The 17326-nt window shown below is 35.3% G+C and overlaps 1 protein-coding gene across 1 annotated transcript; it reads left to right on the top strand.

Annotated features, from left to right (window-relative positions):
- The first annotated feature begins 1536 nt into the window (after positions 1–1536).
- On the top strand, positions 1537–13577 carry LOC109050458 (tumor necrosis factor receptor superfamily member 19-like). Its single transcript, XM_042724282.1, has 7 exons — positions 1537–1861; positions 3345–3435; positions 4276–4454; positions 4667–4755; positions 7998–8165; positions 8279–8383; positions 9609–13577. The coding sequence occupies exons 2-7, from the start codon at positions 3352–3354 to the stop codon at positions 10001–10003; spliced, it is 1020 nt and encodes a 339-aa protein (XP_042580216.1). The 5' UTR covers positions 1537–1861; positions 3345–3351; the 3' UTR covers positions 10004–13577.
- Positions 13578–17326: the final 3749 nt, after the last annotated feature.

Raw genomic sequence — 17326 nt, 5'->3', positions numbered from 1 at the left:
TTTGAAAGGCAAGTATCATACTTTTCACACAACTACATTTTTATCAAGGTCCTCGAAGCAGAAAGTCGTTACTATGTAGCAGCTTTGAAAGTCAGTGGGTGACTTTTTGACAGCCTATCAGTAATCACTCTTGTAGGGCTACATGAAGTGACTTCCTAGCATTTTTTGAACACTGACCATTTGCAAATGTGATATTTATTTACAACAATTCAATAATAAGAAGTTAATACTGTGGTATATATTAGACACAATATTGTCAAATTGTGCAAAATTGTGTAAATGAAAATATTATAAAGCTACAGTAGACCTGTTGTGCATCTCCTAACAAAGTACAATAGGTGTTTGACCTGAAGCAGCACTGCACAGACTGTTCTGTGTGTGACATCAAAGTGTGGCGAGGGTGAATTAGAGAGCATTTTTGAATGTTTGTTTTGATGTCAAATAAATCTTGCTGTTTTGCTTTTTTGTTAAGGCAATGTTGCTGTTTTACAGTTATAGGCCTACACAGTTATACAGTTGTGTTACTGGGTTTTAAAGCAGGTTTAATTTTTTTCTTATCAGTCTGTATTTACATCAGTTTCACATTTGAACCATGTTCAAATGTGGATGAATGGCTACACATAGATGTGTGCACACACTGCCAGAGCTGCTTTTGTGGGGGTGGGCTAATATTTGACAGGCAGGATCTGTACTTTCACTCAAGTAATGGAATTGTGTACTTTGTCCACCTCTGTATAGATATTACCTAAATGTTCATTTTGAAATATTAAACATGTATAACTGTTTCTTAAATAAAAGAAATATATATATTTCCATGTGTGTGTATGCTGCATGAGTAAATACACATTAAACACCAAAACAAATTACAAATCTTAATAATAAAAATAAAATTACATAAAATTTGATATATAAGTAAATAAAATATAAGTAAATATATTGTCACATATTTTTCAATAGCCTACATGAAAACAGCCATTCCTTGTGTATCATTCAATATATTGTAATATATTTACACAGTATATTATTCTTTCTCATTTCTAATATACCGTTAGCTCATTTAATATATCGATCATTCATATATTAGGAAATATATTTTCTTTGCGTAAGGGAAGGCATAGTAAACATGGCCTGCTCTGGTACTTGCCAGCTGATCACTGAGCTGCAGCGTTCAACTTAAGGTAATGCAGTCTGATAATGGAATGCAATATAACACAATGTACTGTAATGTAATATAATGTTATGAGCTACAAACGAAAATGAATTGAATGTGAAATGAATTGTTGTGCTATTGAAGTTTTATGAAGCTGTGTAAAGTCATTCGAATCCACTTCAGAGGTCAATGTGTAAATTCATCATCGCCCCCTTCTGTCCTTAAGAGGTTGCTGCAGCGAGATAAACCATGAAATTCTTAAACCGAGTAAAAACTCTAAGAACACATTCGAGAAAAAATAACTTATATCATCACATTTATATAATGACTGCTTGTGGCTGAGGAACAGGACTGCGCAACAGTTTTCAAACGGGTATCATGTTAGACTATATGAGATTCATATTCAGGGTTTTGTGAGAAATACTTTTGAATCGCAATTTCCATTCAAGAGCATTTCACAAGGATATGGACTTTGACTGTGTCCGCGAGTGCTCTCACATCTTTTCTTCTGCGGCTTTAGCGGATTTCAGTGACAGCAGAGCGAACATGTCGGGACATGCCTGTGTGTCTGTGTCCCAGCGCGCAGCGCTCTGTAGCGCACCGGGCAAGTGCCAGTCAACTTAAACCGCAAGCGAAACTGGACCGAATTTGCCCAAAGCCACAGGAGAAGATTACTTTAATGGGACAGAGATTTAAGTGACTGCTGAGATTGTAAGTGTGGTTGAAACTGTCCCTAATACGTGACTTTACAGGAGATTCATGATAGCCGGTGCATTGCTTTCTACTTTTGCATAGTAGCAGTGCGCCCTACTTAGTTCAGTTTGACCACTTTTCACTTTTCTTGTATTTTATGCCTCGGTTACATTATTCCCAACAGATCATTTAACTGAGGTATTTTTGTATTATATGGCACCTCGATGTGCGCTCTCGCTTGATCTGTTTCTCTGTGGTCTGAGATCTGGAATGCACGAAAATGAATGGACATTAATCTTATTATTGAAATGAACGTAGGCTAAAAAGCTGACTGTAGCAGCCTATATAGGCTACATTGCATAAAACTAGCGAAAGCGTTTTCATTTCTTTTTTTCTTTTCCAATTTTCAAAAATCCTCCCAAAATTTTGCTAATAATTCTTAATAGTAAAATGGACTGTAAATTCTAAGCAAAATAATTACGCAGTTTTCTTTTTCTTTTCTTTTTTAAACAGAGGCTGACCTAAAACTATATTAGATCGTTTTTTGAATTTTTAATTCTTATTAATACGGACTGTGAAATGATTACGCCTTAGTTTTTGCAGATTGTTCAAGCAGTATTATGTTTGTATTTTAATGTATTATGTTTTTGTACATATATATACTTATATACTTATAGGCTAATACTTAACACTATAAACATTAAAAACATTAAACCTAAAATTCAAACGTTTGGGGCGTCAACAGTTTTAGACATATTTAGTTGTAGCTAAACTGTTGCATTTAAAATGTACATTTAAAAATAATAACAAAAATGTAAATAAATTCATAGATAGGCTAGCCTATATTTAATTTATATCTAGATCGAATTTAACCTTGAGCTTTGATTTTTAAATTAATTTTAATTGAGTGATTACTTCTCTTAAAAAAAAACAATTTAGAAAAAAAGGCAGCTATTTGCCAGAACATTACTGTAAAATATATACAGTATTTGATAATATAGATGGTACAACAGAAAGCCACATAAAGAATCAGAGTACCTGGCAGTGGCATGAAACAGGGTCTATATTTGTGTATAGACAGTGCGTATAGGTCACACACAGGACGCTGAAATAATTAAATAAACATTAATTAAATGATAGAAAATGTAACACAAATGTACCAAATGGACCCTGAACAAAAATAAGAAAAACAAAAAATGTAATAAAATATAATCTTATTTGAAGTGTCATGCAGGGATTTCTGGGAATGTCCTTTTACTGTTTTTCACCATAAATTATAATAGTTTTTATTCCCAAAAACCATAAATTTGACAGTATTTTATGGTAAAATAATATAATTTTAAGTTCATTTACACTTTTTCCCTGTATACTTACTGCCAATTAACAATTAAGAACTGCAGTATACGGTATTTTACATTCAGATCTCATAGTTTTGAACTGGTGTGTATTGTAAGCCAATGTTTGCATGCATGTTTTAACTCTTTCTTTTTCCTTCTCTTAGATATGGAATGGACTGCTCGATGGACGAATATTACAACGGTGGACAGTGTCACAAGTGCCCACAATGTCCACCTGGCCAAGAACTGAAAGAGGTGAGAGAAAGAGCGATATTGGGTGTGAGTGAGCAAGAGAAATGCTCTGCTGTGTATCCATAATTTTAGGATTACTGTAAAGCAAACATTTGAAAAGGCTGTTGAAAACACATTTAGATAAACTAGCATATGAATCCCAGCAGTCAAAGTCAGCAACCTGTCTGATTGACTTTGTAAGACAGTATATAAGCAGATACTGTTGTATTTATAAACATTTGATTATGCAGTGAATGTTAATCCTGCCGGAGTCGGGGACAGCTTCGACAAGCCTAGTGTTTGCTGGTCTTAGCTGGTGCTCAGTTGGTATAGCTGGTCAGCACTGCTCTCCCAGTCTGAAAACCCAGCTGAATCTGGAAGACTAACTAAGGCCAGCAAATCAGCCTATAGTTAATCCATGTATTCCCATACAGCTTCTCATTTTGGCTAGTTTATCAGGTCATTTTGTGGCAACTGTTGGACTGATGGTTTAGAAGTCCTTGACATACAACTTGCGGATAAAATTAGTTTTTCATTTATAATTTCTAAGCTATTTAATAGCTACATTATCAATATTTTGATCGACTGTGTGTGTGTATAAACCATAGAATATATTAATAAAACACAGAAAAGTATTGATAATGTGGCTTTCTTCAAATAATTGATGAAAATTGGCAGAGCCCCAAATTGTGGACTTTGTAAACATACTGTAGTATCATGGCCCTGCCACCAGAGGCTTACACATGACCTTAAATGACTTGCAAACAGGGCAAGGTTGGAAAAGCTGTGTTCTCAGAAAAAAATTGACACATCCAATGTACTTATCGTGTTACTGATTACGTTTGTGTGCTTTTGGGCGGTTAGGACTGTGGTTATGGTGTAGGAGTGTCGGCAGTGTGTGGCGTATGTGAAGTTCGGTGGTTTAAGGAAGTCTGGGGTTCTCACCCTTGCGCACTGTGCCAGAATTGCCGCAGACTCAACAGACACCAAATCAAGCACTGCACACACACAGACAATGCAGTGTGTGGAAACTGCCTCCCTGGGTGAGACTTTCTCACACATACACACAAAACAACCTTTATGACACATGACGTTTATAGCTGATAATTGTTATCAACCCTCATACGACTGATTGCATGCAACTTCACACCCAAAACTTCATAGACAACTCTCTCTCTCTCTCTCTCTCTCTCACACACACACACACACCTGTATCATGGTTTTCAAACTGAAACCTTTTTTTCTCTAATGAAAGTTTCTACAGCAAAATGCGACTGGATGGACAAGAAGATTTAGAATGCCTTCCATGTGGCCCCACACCCTTCAGAAACATACAGTGTAGCCGTGAGTACCATACTGATAAATACAACTTACACCAGCATGACACCAGTATGAAAAAATAGACACAGGATAAATGTTTGATGTCATTATTTAATCACATTGGAATCAAAACTGGGAATCGAAAAGAATCAGAATCAATAAGCAAAATCAGAATCGGGATCGGAATTTGATCAAATCCAAATGATACCCAACCCTACAAATAGGTAAATAAATGTAAAAATGCACTGTTTGTTTGTTTATATGCATCAATCGGAGTGTAAACAGTGGCAGATGTTGAGGCAGGTGCGACGCTAAACTGTGGCAGGCGCAACACTTCGGTGCTGCGCGCGGCGTTATGCATTTAAAGGGAGGAATAAAGCATATTTTTTGTGGCAAATAGGTAAATAAATGTAGAATTGCGCTGTCTGTTTGTTTATATACAGCAATCGGAGTGTAAACAGTGAGAGATGTTGAGGCAGGTGCGACGCTTCAGTGCCATGGATATAAACGTGCCTGTCTCAGCTAAATATATCCTTCATGTTTGGCATTTTACATAATATGTAATATTGTCGTTTGTAAATAAATTGAAGTGCAATATGTCAATTATCACCATTAACCAGACTTACGGCCTGCCTCAAGATCTCACTGTTTACAGCTACCAGACATTTTTACTAATACACGAGAGCAAACAGACAGTGCAGCCATTTACTTATTTATCATCCTATTACCATTTCTTCAGAACCGATCATATACCAAAAATTCTGAGTATCTGCCAATAGCGATCCAATCCGATACCAGCAGTTTTTTTTTTTTAATCAATGTAGAATTTCTGTGTTGACCTGATCACCTCTCTTTTGTGTGTTAAATACAATCTACTACATATAGACAACTTCATTTTAATGAAAAATAACAAATGAAAAAAATATATAATCATAATCTATGACAAAAATACTATTATAAACTAGTTTAGTGGATAACTCAGCAGCAAAAGATACTCTAGAAAAATCATGGGTGCACAATAATCTCATAAAATCTAGTGAAACATTTTTATTTACAAATAAAAGTGAATGTCTAAATCTGGTAAAATGTTACACATTGCTCTTTGTATTGTTGTAAAATGCATTCATGAAAAAACAAGTAAATACATTTATATATAAATATATTTTATAAAATTAAAAGACATTTCTTTTAAATGTGAAAGTGACGTGACATTCAGCCAAGTATGGTGACCCATACTCAGAATTCGTGCTCTGCATTTAACCCATCCGAAGTGCACACACACAGAGCAGTGAACACACACACACACTGTGAACACACACCCGGAGCAGTGGGCAGCCATTTATGCTGCGGCGCCCGGGGAGCAGTTGGGGGTTCGGTGCCTTGCTCAAGGGCACCTAAGTCATGGTATTGAAGGTGGAGAGAGAACTGTACATGCACACCCCCCCCACCTACAATTCCTTCCGGCTCGAGACTCGAACTCACAACCCTTCGATTGGGAGTCCGACTCTCTAACCATTAGGCCACGACTTCCCCGTGTGTATAGCACAGTAATGAAGGCAGCAACATATGATAGTTAGGACAGAACAATTAAGACTATTAATAATCTTTCATTGAGTAGGAAAGTATTATAATTCTAAAGGCTCCAATATAGAGCGGCAGAAAGCGCTTATGTGAATCCTGTGCGCAGAATGATGCGCTTGAAACAACACAAAGTCACAGTGCGCAGGCTGCGCAGCCCTCCGAGTCCACATAGAAAAGTTAGTAAAAAGGGTAGAGATATTGATACGTAGTGTATTAAATCCGTGCTTTGGTTTATTGAACCTTTTCTTTTAACAGTTTTAAATTTCAGTTAATGTCACTCTTGACGAGAGTTTCATCGTTTTGACTTTAGTAACCGAATGTGACACACAGTTTAACTTTTATGGAACAGCTTCAGAACACTTGAAATATAGTGCATGAAAACTTTTTGGTGCTTTATCATGTTTTTCATGGAGCTCAACAATAACACAGAATAGTATACGCACAATATCGGATTTGGATCGATCTCGTCTGACCGATACCCAATTGGGCAGAAAATGCCAGTATCGGAGCCGATACCGATACTGAGTATCGGATCGATGAATCCCTACTCTTTATATAACTGAGCACATCTGGTGGCACATCTGGTTGCACAGACTGTGCGCCTATTATTATGATTACGGTAATTTCAGAAACAGCATGAGAATTTTCATTTTTGTGTGAACTATCCATTTAAGACTGACTGTTATTAAAGATTTCCACACCCCGAAACACAAACCCATGTTAATGTATTGTAAATATGTTCATTCACAGTCACCATTTACATTCATGTTTAAAGACACACTTTCTTCACGTTTTCATCCTCTAAAATTTGTGGTACTCTCTTCACCCCTGCTTGCACTCATTCTTTCCATGCTCTCATGCTGTACTTTTACTCCTTTTCTCAGTTTTATCTCTATTCTTTTTACTCTCTCAACGTGATTACGGGTTAAGAAAGGGAGAAGGTATTTATCCAGCAAGGATCAGTCAATGCTCTTTGAAAGTGTTCAGCATGGACTAAGCGTCGATCCTCCCTGAATCCACTTCATCATGGATTGACAGAGGTCTTTTAGCATTCTGCTGATCAGATACACCACCAGCAACAGGAAGAGGGGTGCTTAGAAAGAAAGGGAAGGCAACAGAATAAGGCAGCTGCGGTTGTGTTTTTAAAAGCAAGACTCATTGAGATTTACCATGCTATTGATTCATATCCTTATAGTTGTTGATGAGTGCAGGTTCTAAAATCTTTGGAATCTGTTGTTTTAAAAGAATAGTTTACATAGACGAAAAAAATTCCATCAGGATTTATTCACTCTCATGTCATTCCAAACCTATATCGTGCTTATTTTAAGTTGAACATTTAGAAGATGTCATGAGTTGTTAATGACTAATAATAATCTTTTTCTCCAGTGATCACTGAGTTGAACCTGAGAACTGAATCTTTAAACAAATCATTCTTTTGACCACTGACTTTTTTTCCAATCGTCTGTTTCATATAAATCAGTCAGATTAACGTTTGTACTATTTGCTGACATAGTAAAAGACCCAAAACATACAACCTTCAAAGTACTTAATTACCAAACCAAATAAATAAATACAATTACTGAATTACCTGTTCAACAAAAGAAAGAAAGAGTAAATAATGACAGAATTTTAGATTGAAAGTTGATATTGGTATTGTGTGTTCTAACCGATTCTTCCATTTTTAGGTACAGGGGGGACTGGTGTTGCAAAAGCCCAGACCTCAGCACCTTCCATCCAAAATGTATCGTCCATAGTGACCGCTTGTGCAGCAACAGCTATATTAACAGCCATCCTATTTACAATCGTGTGTGTCACCTACCAGACACGGTCTTCACTCAGGAAAACATGCAAACGTATGAATATACATACACTGAATATACAGTACATACAACAGTAATCCACTAAACCACTAGGTGTGGCTTAAAACATAAATGTAACTCACATTTCATTCAACCTCTACTCTCAGGTTGTTTATCACCCATCAGTAACGGTCACCGTGACAGTGATGCAGCTTCGGTTCCAATGACAACCCTGCACACAGTGATGCAGGATGCAGAAGTGGACACATCAAGTAAGTGTGCATGACAGGCCGTGAGTTACAGCTTGATTACAGACACAATGAGAATGTGATGTAAAAAAAATAAACAATTCCACCTATGGACCACAAGGCAAAAAAAAAAAAAACTTTCAAAAAGAGATTCAAGCTATCCGCTATCCACAATTTTCTCTATTTTCAAAATGGGTTTTGTGAAAAAAGTTAAATGATTTAAAAAAAAAAAAAAAAAAAAAAGTCCAGCATGCTCATCCATTTAAAGGCAATGGATAGTGATTAGCATCAAGTTTTCAAAAATAAATGAAAAAATATCACAGAATTAGGGATGCAATGAAATGAAAATTCTTGGCCGAAGCCGAACAAAAGGAAACACTGGGCCGAGGGCCGAGTACTGAACACAGTTTTTCACATTTTTTTCCCATGTATTTTGCCCATTTTTTTCACCATTCCATAAATTAAATAGCCAAAATGTGCTTTTTACTGTTTTGTCTTGTTTTTAAAAAAATCATGTGCCATATATTGCAAGTGTTCTGGGGTATATGACAGGGTTTGGCGAATACCAAACCTTAATTTAAAGTATTATTTATAGTGCTAGGCAACGATTAATCGCGATTAATCGCATTCAAAATAAAAGTTTTTGTGAACATAATATATGTTTGTGTACTGTGTATATTTATTATGTATAGATAAAGACACACACATACAGTATATATTTAAAAAATATTTACATGTATATATTTATACTCATATAATTTATTTTATATATATATTTAATATATAAACATAACATATTTTTCTTATATATATATGCATGTGTGTGTATTTATATATACATAATAAATATACACAGTACACACACATATGTTATGTACACAAAAACCTTTATTTTGGATGTGATTAATCACGATTAATCGTTGCCCAGCACTAATTATTTAACAACAATTATGACCTTGGCTGTTGGTCTCTGAAAATGACTTTGTGTTCATTAAATGAAAAAATCTACCAATGAGAAAAATTAGCTTAATTTTATATATATGTATTCTCTGACACTTTGATTCTCAAGTAAATTTATCTGTGTGTACTGTGTATGTTAAGATATAATATTTATTAAGAAATATGGTGCCAAACTCATCAGTGCTTATAATTACAGTACAGGTATGTGTATTTGTATATTTATTTAAAAGGGAGAAAGAAAGAGATGTGATGATTGTGTGCCTGACTTGTTTGGTCTGTGTCCTGTTAGATCCTTGCCTGCTATTGAAGCACCCCTGCACGCTTAATGACATCACCACCATGATGACCACTGATCTTGGCATGCATAGGTGTGAGGTTCTTCCTCTGATGCGAAGCTCGGCCTGCACCGATCCTGCAACGGGAGTCATCATGCAGGCAACAGAAACACCTGAAGTTTCTTCTTCAGACTCCTCCCTCTCCAGCCAGCAGGTCATTCTCACTCTGGTAGGAGGACAGTCTGCAGTGAGGCCCTGCTGTGCCGTAGAGCAGCGAACAGCCTGGGGGCTTCATGCTCCTGTAGAGTGCACTGAACTGGACCTTCAGTATCTCTCCATCCCGGAGCTCCAGGCATTCAGACCTTCAGACTTCATAGCCAGAAATATCCCACAGTGCTCTCAGGCCTGATTCTGCAGGACCTAGAGAAAAGAGAGCCAGAAGAGAGAGATTGTGGAAAGTGGAAATGGAGATTGTTAACGTGAAGAGAGATCACAGCTGCAAACATACGATTATGGTAATGAGACACTTAAAGAATCAACATACACACTCAATACATATATATATCATGATGTGAAGTTAATTGAAATAAGTGTGCTACTGTAGTTTGAGGTTTCTGCAATGTGAGAAACAGGTGCTTATTAGCACAAAAGGACATTAACAGGAAAGAGACAGAGAAAAAAAGATCTTCATTCGTCTAAAAAGTCGCAATTAACAGAAGTAGCGACAGATGTATTCTTCGGTATTTTGATGTACTAAGTGAACTGGATTGTCAAAGAAGGAAAAAAATGTAGAGTGGGACTTAGTTCTATCCATTGGTTGTCAATTGCTGGTTGATCATTCACAAGAAGATCAATAACATATATTTAGAAATGTTCATTTAATTCAGACTTTAATTGAACACCACCCATTTACATTTAGGGAATAGTTCACACAAAATTAGAATTCTGTCAGTATTTACGCACAATAGGATATAGTATCTGCTCAATGTAAGCTCACTACTGCTGTCTAGTAGATATGGGAATGGTTAGGAGGCCATGATGGTCAGAGGCCAATGGGCAAATTTGGCCAGGATGCTGAGTTCACAGCTCTACTCTTTTCGAATAACATCCTGGGATTTTTAATGACCACAAAAAATGAGGACCTCAGTTTAACGTCTGCGAAGGATGGATATAACAACTATACTAGAACTGCTACAAAAGCCATAACTGGAGTTTATGGAGACTGCGCTTGATTTAGCAAATCACTGGATTTATAACTAACACTACTATTACCATTACTGATGACAGCCTCTGACTTGCTGTTTCCTCCGCTAAAACTTTTTGGAGTTTTGGACTGAACAGTAGTATGCTGCTGGACAAGCCAAACTGGCTTATGCCTAAACGGTGTCACATTACTAGGTTTCGGCATTGCATTACTACTTTAAACCAGCAAAACATAAAACAATTAATTTTATTGTTCATTAAAGGGGTGGTTGATCATCTTTTTTCAAATGCTTGATTGTGTTAATGGGGTGCAGTGTAATGTGTTCATGTTTCGTTTAAAAAAAAAAAAAAAAAAAAAAAAAAAAACTTTTTTTTCACATATTTTACCTTTATTCTACAGCACTGTTTCCATTGTCTTCAAAACGGTCTGTTGAGTTACTGGTTCTATGAAGCCCCTCCCTCAAAATTACGCAATGGGCTCTGATTGGTTAGCGGGCTCAGTGTGTTTGTGATTTGCTAACCTCCTAATACACGTTGTCCGGAAATGTCACGCCCCCTTACCATTAAGGGTAGTTGCATGTTCCCGGGGGCGGGGTTTATGTATGCATCGGGTTAGTGATGTCACAAACCCAGGAAGAAGCTCGTTGTAGTCCCTTCCAGCTGTTTTTTGTAGTCCTTAAACAGCAAATTTTCTCCCTTTGCATTGAACTCTGAGCATCATAACTTTGCAGACATTGTTTATGCTCTAACAGCAACATTTTACACTTAACTAAAGTTCGAAAAGTGAAATCATTATCAACCACCCCTTTAAATGTAACTGACAGCACGTGTAAAAAAAAATTATGCTGGGGAAAGGAAATTCTGGCTATCACAGGTTGTTGTGTGAACCCGCCTTGATTTAAGAACAATTATCCTAATCCTTAAAGCTTCGGTCTTAGATGTGGCTAAGTGGTTTAGCAAAATTAACTATCAAAACTGGAACATGCCACAACATGTCGTATTGCGATATTGCCTTGATAAAGCTTGACATGATTGTGTCCCTTGCATTCCACGTAAATGGGTTTCATCTCAATCTGTTTTTTTTTTTTTTTTTTTTTGGCTGCCTTAAATTGAATAAGCACAGGATGTTTTTGAGAGTGAAATGCATCTCTCCAACACTTTCATAGACTCTATAGCCTGTTAGTGCTGCAGGGAAACAGTATGTGAGCACATGTCAATCAGATTTCCCACAAAGCTTTTTATTCAACAGCAGTGCAAAATTGGAGCTAAATTCTTTTGGCAGTGTGATAAAGGACCTGTGCACCTCTGTAATTTTATACACACACAGAATATTCCAAGCTTCAGTATTTTGACAGGGTTGAACAATATTTATCCAAAAACCAATATTTACGCAAATTCAAGTACACAACTACTAATGTACAGTAAGTTAACTGCACAGAGGAAATTATGTTTTTGATACTATCCTAAAATATAATTGAACCTCATTACAACAAGCGTGTGCAAACCTGTTTTAAAACATGTGCATTACAGTTCTTTGAAGAAAACTGCAGTTAGCCGCCTGAGGAGCGAGATCTATTGTAAATAGAAGTGTTATCGTGTGGGCCAACGGCGGTTCTTTAGTCATTAGGTGTGTCTGTGAATACACAAAAATGTTTTTGAGGTGGTTTGGTGGACAGATGCACATGGGATGCCACAGGTGCCACAAAAACTGTACAATATTGCAATGGATATTCGGCTTCACTCTGTCCAAACTCGTTTTTATACTCCATATGTGCGGCCCTCACTTCACAGGCAAGTATAAAATAATGCAAAAAAAATGATCATTCTGAAATGAAGATTGATACATTCTTCTCCTATTTTATTCTGGTGACATTAAAGTGCATTTAAAAAAATAATAATAGCAGTTTTGTTAGATCTAGCCTATTTCCTGAGTAGTTTAAGAGTTGGCATTTTAAGTTGCTGGGAATGAGGCATAGCAATGACCTCTTCAAAATGGACCACATCCAAAAAGGCATTTAAAGCAATTGTTCCTCTTTTTGCACCTTAGATACATATTGCTTTTCATTTGTAAAGCTAATTAAAAAGCTTGAACATTTTAGCATTAATATGTAATTTTTCTTCTACTGTAAAATGGTGCTAGCTTCTTTTTTGTATATTTTACATATTTGTAGCAAGTCTGCCTGCATTTTGTTGTGCTAAACATTTATTGAGTATTGTTGTGTTAAAAACCATACATTCATTGTAAAATTTATATCAAGAGTTCTATTTTATTTGTATTTTTTTTTTTTCAAAAAAACAAAAACAAAAAAAACTCAGTGTTAAATGTGACAAACTGTGTTGTATTGTAGCAACAGTAAGAATTTTTCCACTTTAAGTTGAATGTGTTTTTAATGAATCAGGTACACTATTTTGTGGGATAATGCAATGATGCTATTGTTGCCAGTGTTGTTTTGTTTAGTATATTTCAAATAAATTGTTTTTCTACTTTTTTCATTATGCTAATGTCAGATTTTTGTTAATTTTGCATCAGTACACCAATGCAAGGTTTCGCCAAGTCAATGTATAAAACATACATAAAAACAATTATATGGGTTATAATTATTTTTTAAAAGTTGAACTTAAACATTTTATACATCAAACTGAAAATGCACAAGCTGTACTGAAAGAAAAACTCATTAAGGTGTGACTGCCATCTACTGTTCAGTTGTAAACAATGGAGGTTTATATTTAGCAGAACCTGTCTCTAGAGCCTATTTGCTGAAACTTTAGGTCATTTGATCTGTCTTTTCTCCTCAGATATTTGCATGTGTATTTACATTTTACAATAAAGCTCGAGATAACGAAAATACAGAAGCTGGCCCTTCAAAACATAATCCAGCAAAAACATGTAATCCAGTGTTAGCCTAATTGCTTATGTAGGATTTACCTGAGTTCTCACATCATGTTCACATTTAGTAAGCAAATGGTTTGCTGTGAATTAAGTAGAGTCGAAAGTACAAATCTGTCTTTGCTGACGAAAAAAATATATATATTTCAACACCTCACAGGTGAACACACAGGAGAGATGCATATGGCCTGTATACGAAATAGAGTCTGTAGAGTCCTCTACTGCCTCAATTGCAGATAATTACAGCAAAAACTCGTGCTGACAGAGCTTGCTGAGATGACAAGGAAGGAGATGAGACACTGGTGCATCTAACAAGCAAAAAAAGATTGTTCACAGTCCTTCACATGACATTTAGCTGTGCCATAGAGAACCCACAGGAAATAAAAACCTCTTCAATATCCCTGCATAAAGAGAGCAAATGGAGACATTTAAATCTCCTGTGTCTTGGATTTTTTTTTTAGAATTCTGAGGAAAAAGACCCAAGTAATCCCTGCTGTGCTCAAAATGTGCACATATTAGCCAGGATATCAAAGTCTACAAAACTACCATTAAAGGAATAATTCAGACAAAAATGAACATTTGCTGAAAATATACTGAGGCCATATAATATGTAGCTGAGTTTATTTTTTTCTTCATCAGAACGGATTTAGAGAAATTTTGCATTGCATCACTTCCTCACCAATGGATTCTTTGCAGCGGACGGGTGCTGTCAGACCAAACAACTAATAAAAACATCACAATAATCCACGAGTAATCCAAACAACTTCAGTTTATCAATTAATGTCTTAAAGTAAAAAGCTGTGTGTTTGTAAGAAACAAATCCATCATAAGACATTTTTAACGTCAGACCATTGCTAAAGTATGTAACATTGATTTCTCCAGTGAAAAAAATGTACAGATTAAGAACCATTTACAAGCAAAAACACTCCAAAACCATTTTAAACAAATATGTTGATCATTTTTTTTTATGTCAGAGGATAACAGGGAAGGGGACTTTTTCACTAGAAGAAGTGCTATTATGGATTTTGTTTCTTACAAACACGCAGCTTTTCACAAGACATATATTGATGGATTGAAGTCGTGTGGATTATTGTTGTGTTTCACCGCAGATGATCCGGTGGGCAAGTGATAAAATGATAAATTTCTCTAAATCTGGTCTGATGAAGAAACAAGCTCATCTACATATTGGATGGCCTAAGCGTTATTTTTTTGAGATTCAATTTACATTTTTGGATGAACTATTCTTTATAGTTAACACTCTGAGACAATACGAATGTTGAGAGCTCCATTAAGCTATTAACCTGTGAGCAATAAAATCTCTTCATGTTATTCACAATACAGTATTTTAGAATCATATTTCTTAGAAAATGATCCTAAAGATTGAAAGTCACAGACTATGTAGATTACCTGTAATGATGATGTTTTAAGGAATTTAAATTGTAGCGTTTGTAGTTCCTCCCTAAAGACTACTCAATTAAAATGAGTTCATTTAGATTAAAAATGAAGATTAAGGTGCTGGAGGGATAAACTGTCAAGGGATTGGCTACATGTGTGCAAGCTCTTGTGCTGTGATCGACAGAACAAGATAAACAAGTTCTTGACTTGATCTATCATCTGGGAAACAATTAAGTGAATAATATAGAGTGGGAAATATTGTCAGGTGCTCTGGGAATAAAAGGTGAAAGACTGATGAATGATAAGATTTGCCAAGGCTCAATTAATGTTTTTGGGACATTTCTTTAACTCAAATTGGGGCAGATGTAGACAAGGTTACAGCTACTCTAAAAACCCCAGATCATGACTGTCTCTCGAAGACCTTGACTGACTTGGCAGTTACTTGAGGAAGTAAGAAATAAAACCGCACAGAGACAGAATGCAGTGCATAATGTCACTGGTGCAGAATACATTAGCTAGAAATAACCTATTATACATCCTAGTGCTTCTTGTCCTGTAGTGCAATGACATTATTTCTCAATGGAGTAGCATGCCAAACAGAGCACTCAGAGTAGCAGAGTAAGCCTCCAAGAAATGGACATGATTGAGAAGATAAAAAGTATTGTTCACTGTGGACACTATATGCAGCTGCCAGAGGGGTGAATGTGTCCAGTTCAGACTCAGAGTGAGTCTGATGCTGAAGTTTTCTTATTACAGCAGAATATTAGATTTCATCTAATACATTCAATTTTCACACTCAGTACAACTGCAGATGGGAACATCTTAAGAGGTGTGTTCTTACAATTCCTTCTATCTAATAGGATAGTTGGGTCATTCCTGTTATACAGTGACTTTTATGTCTCAATGATTTATTTACTCATATTTTCTCTAAAATAAGTCACATATTTATAAGAAATGGCTTAAATTGTATATTTAGGTTTTCTTTATCACTTAAACAGAGATAATAGACATTATAAATACTATTTTGTATTTTACACACCTTTTTATTGATATATGCATTCAATTATATGTCATCAGTGTAAAGTAATCAACTTCCACAAGAAATATAAACCATGAAATGATAAAAAAAACTCAAAATGTTTTTAAATTATGTTATAAACTAGGCTAAACTGTCTCTAATCATACATATAAATCATGTGCAAATATAGTTTTTTTTTCTTTTTTTACTATTTTCTTCAATTACCGTCTCACTGAAGTCATCTTCCACCCTGTTAGCACATACTCTCTCGCCTTCCAAAACAGACTGCAATTTCATTTGTATGTGATTTTCAAGAAGTGACATCATTTATTTTTCCCATTGGAATTCAACTGTACAAACTGAGGTAAGCTTTGACTCTCACTCCTAACATTTTTTTTAGTTTTTGAAATGTTATCCTGCTTGTCCCACCCTTAAAGTTCCACCCTGTTAGGCTATATTATGGAGAATGTTTGTCCTATCAAAAAAATGTAAAAACAAATCCGACATAGTTATAAAAGTTCTGTAAATCTGTAGAAGGTTAGCTAGCTAAATGTTGATCACTCAAAAAACTATGGCTAACTTAGCTCAAAATCTTCCACCCTGTTAGATTGGAAAATTAGATGTAAATTCTAATAGAATAGTATTTAAGTATACTGCAAATTATATATATATATATATATATATATATATATAATATATATTATAAAAAAAAAAAAAAAAATATATATATATATATATATATATATATATAAGATACTGTGCAGAACCCTTAAGCTCCCAAGTCACTGGTAGGGAACTCGAGCTTGGAGGTAAAAAATTAAATAAAATAAAAAAACTAGGCTGAGTAGGGAAATATTAAAATATTGAATACAATTAACGCAGCACCATTTTTCCATCATAATTATCATCATAATAAAAACCACAAAAAATGGCATCACTGTCCATTACTGTTCCTTCTAGTTAATCTAGTTAACCCAAATGAATTATAACATCTTTATTTTTAATCAAATATTAATAAAAATTCATTTATAATTGTCCTCCCCAATAATTAATAATTACTTCAGCAACCATAACAAAAAATAATTTTTCCGACACCATGACTGATTGAAATAAGGAACCACATAGCTATTTTTTGTGTCCCTCCCCCAAAGGAAATCTGGATTTTTTTTTTTTTTTTTTTTTTATTTTTTTTTTTTTTGGCATTGTTTTGAAACAACATTATATAGGTG

Source organism: Cyprinus carpio, chromosome B5 (assembly GCF_018340385.1).
Source record: "Cyprinus carpio isolate SPL01 chromosome B5, ASM1834038v1, whole genome shotgun sequence".
Taxonomy (NCBI): Eukaryota; Metazoa; Chordata; class Actinopteri; order Cypriniformes; family Cyprinidae; genus Cyprinus; species Cyprinus carpio.
This window is presented reverse-complemented; position numbering and strand designations above follow the sequence as displayed.

Coding starts and splice junctions, on each gene's coding strand:
- LOC109050458 (XM_042724282.1), top strand. CDS start 3,352: ATGGACTGCTCGATGGACGAATATTACAACGGTGGACAGTGTCACAAG. Junction 3,436..4,275: donor CTGGCCAAGAACTGAAAGAG/GTGAGAGAAAGA, acceptor TTGGGCGGTTAG/GACTGTGGTTATGGTGTAGG. Junction 4,756..7,997: donor CAGAAACATACAGTGTAGCC/GTGAGTACCATA, acceptor TTCCATTTTTAG/GTACAGGGGGGACTGGTGTT.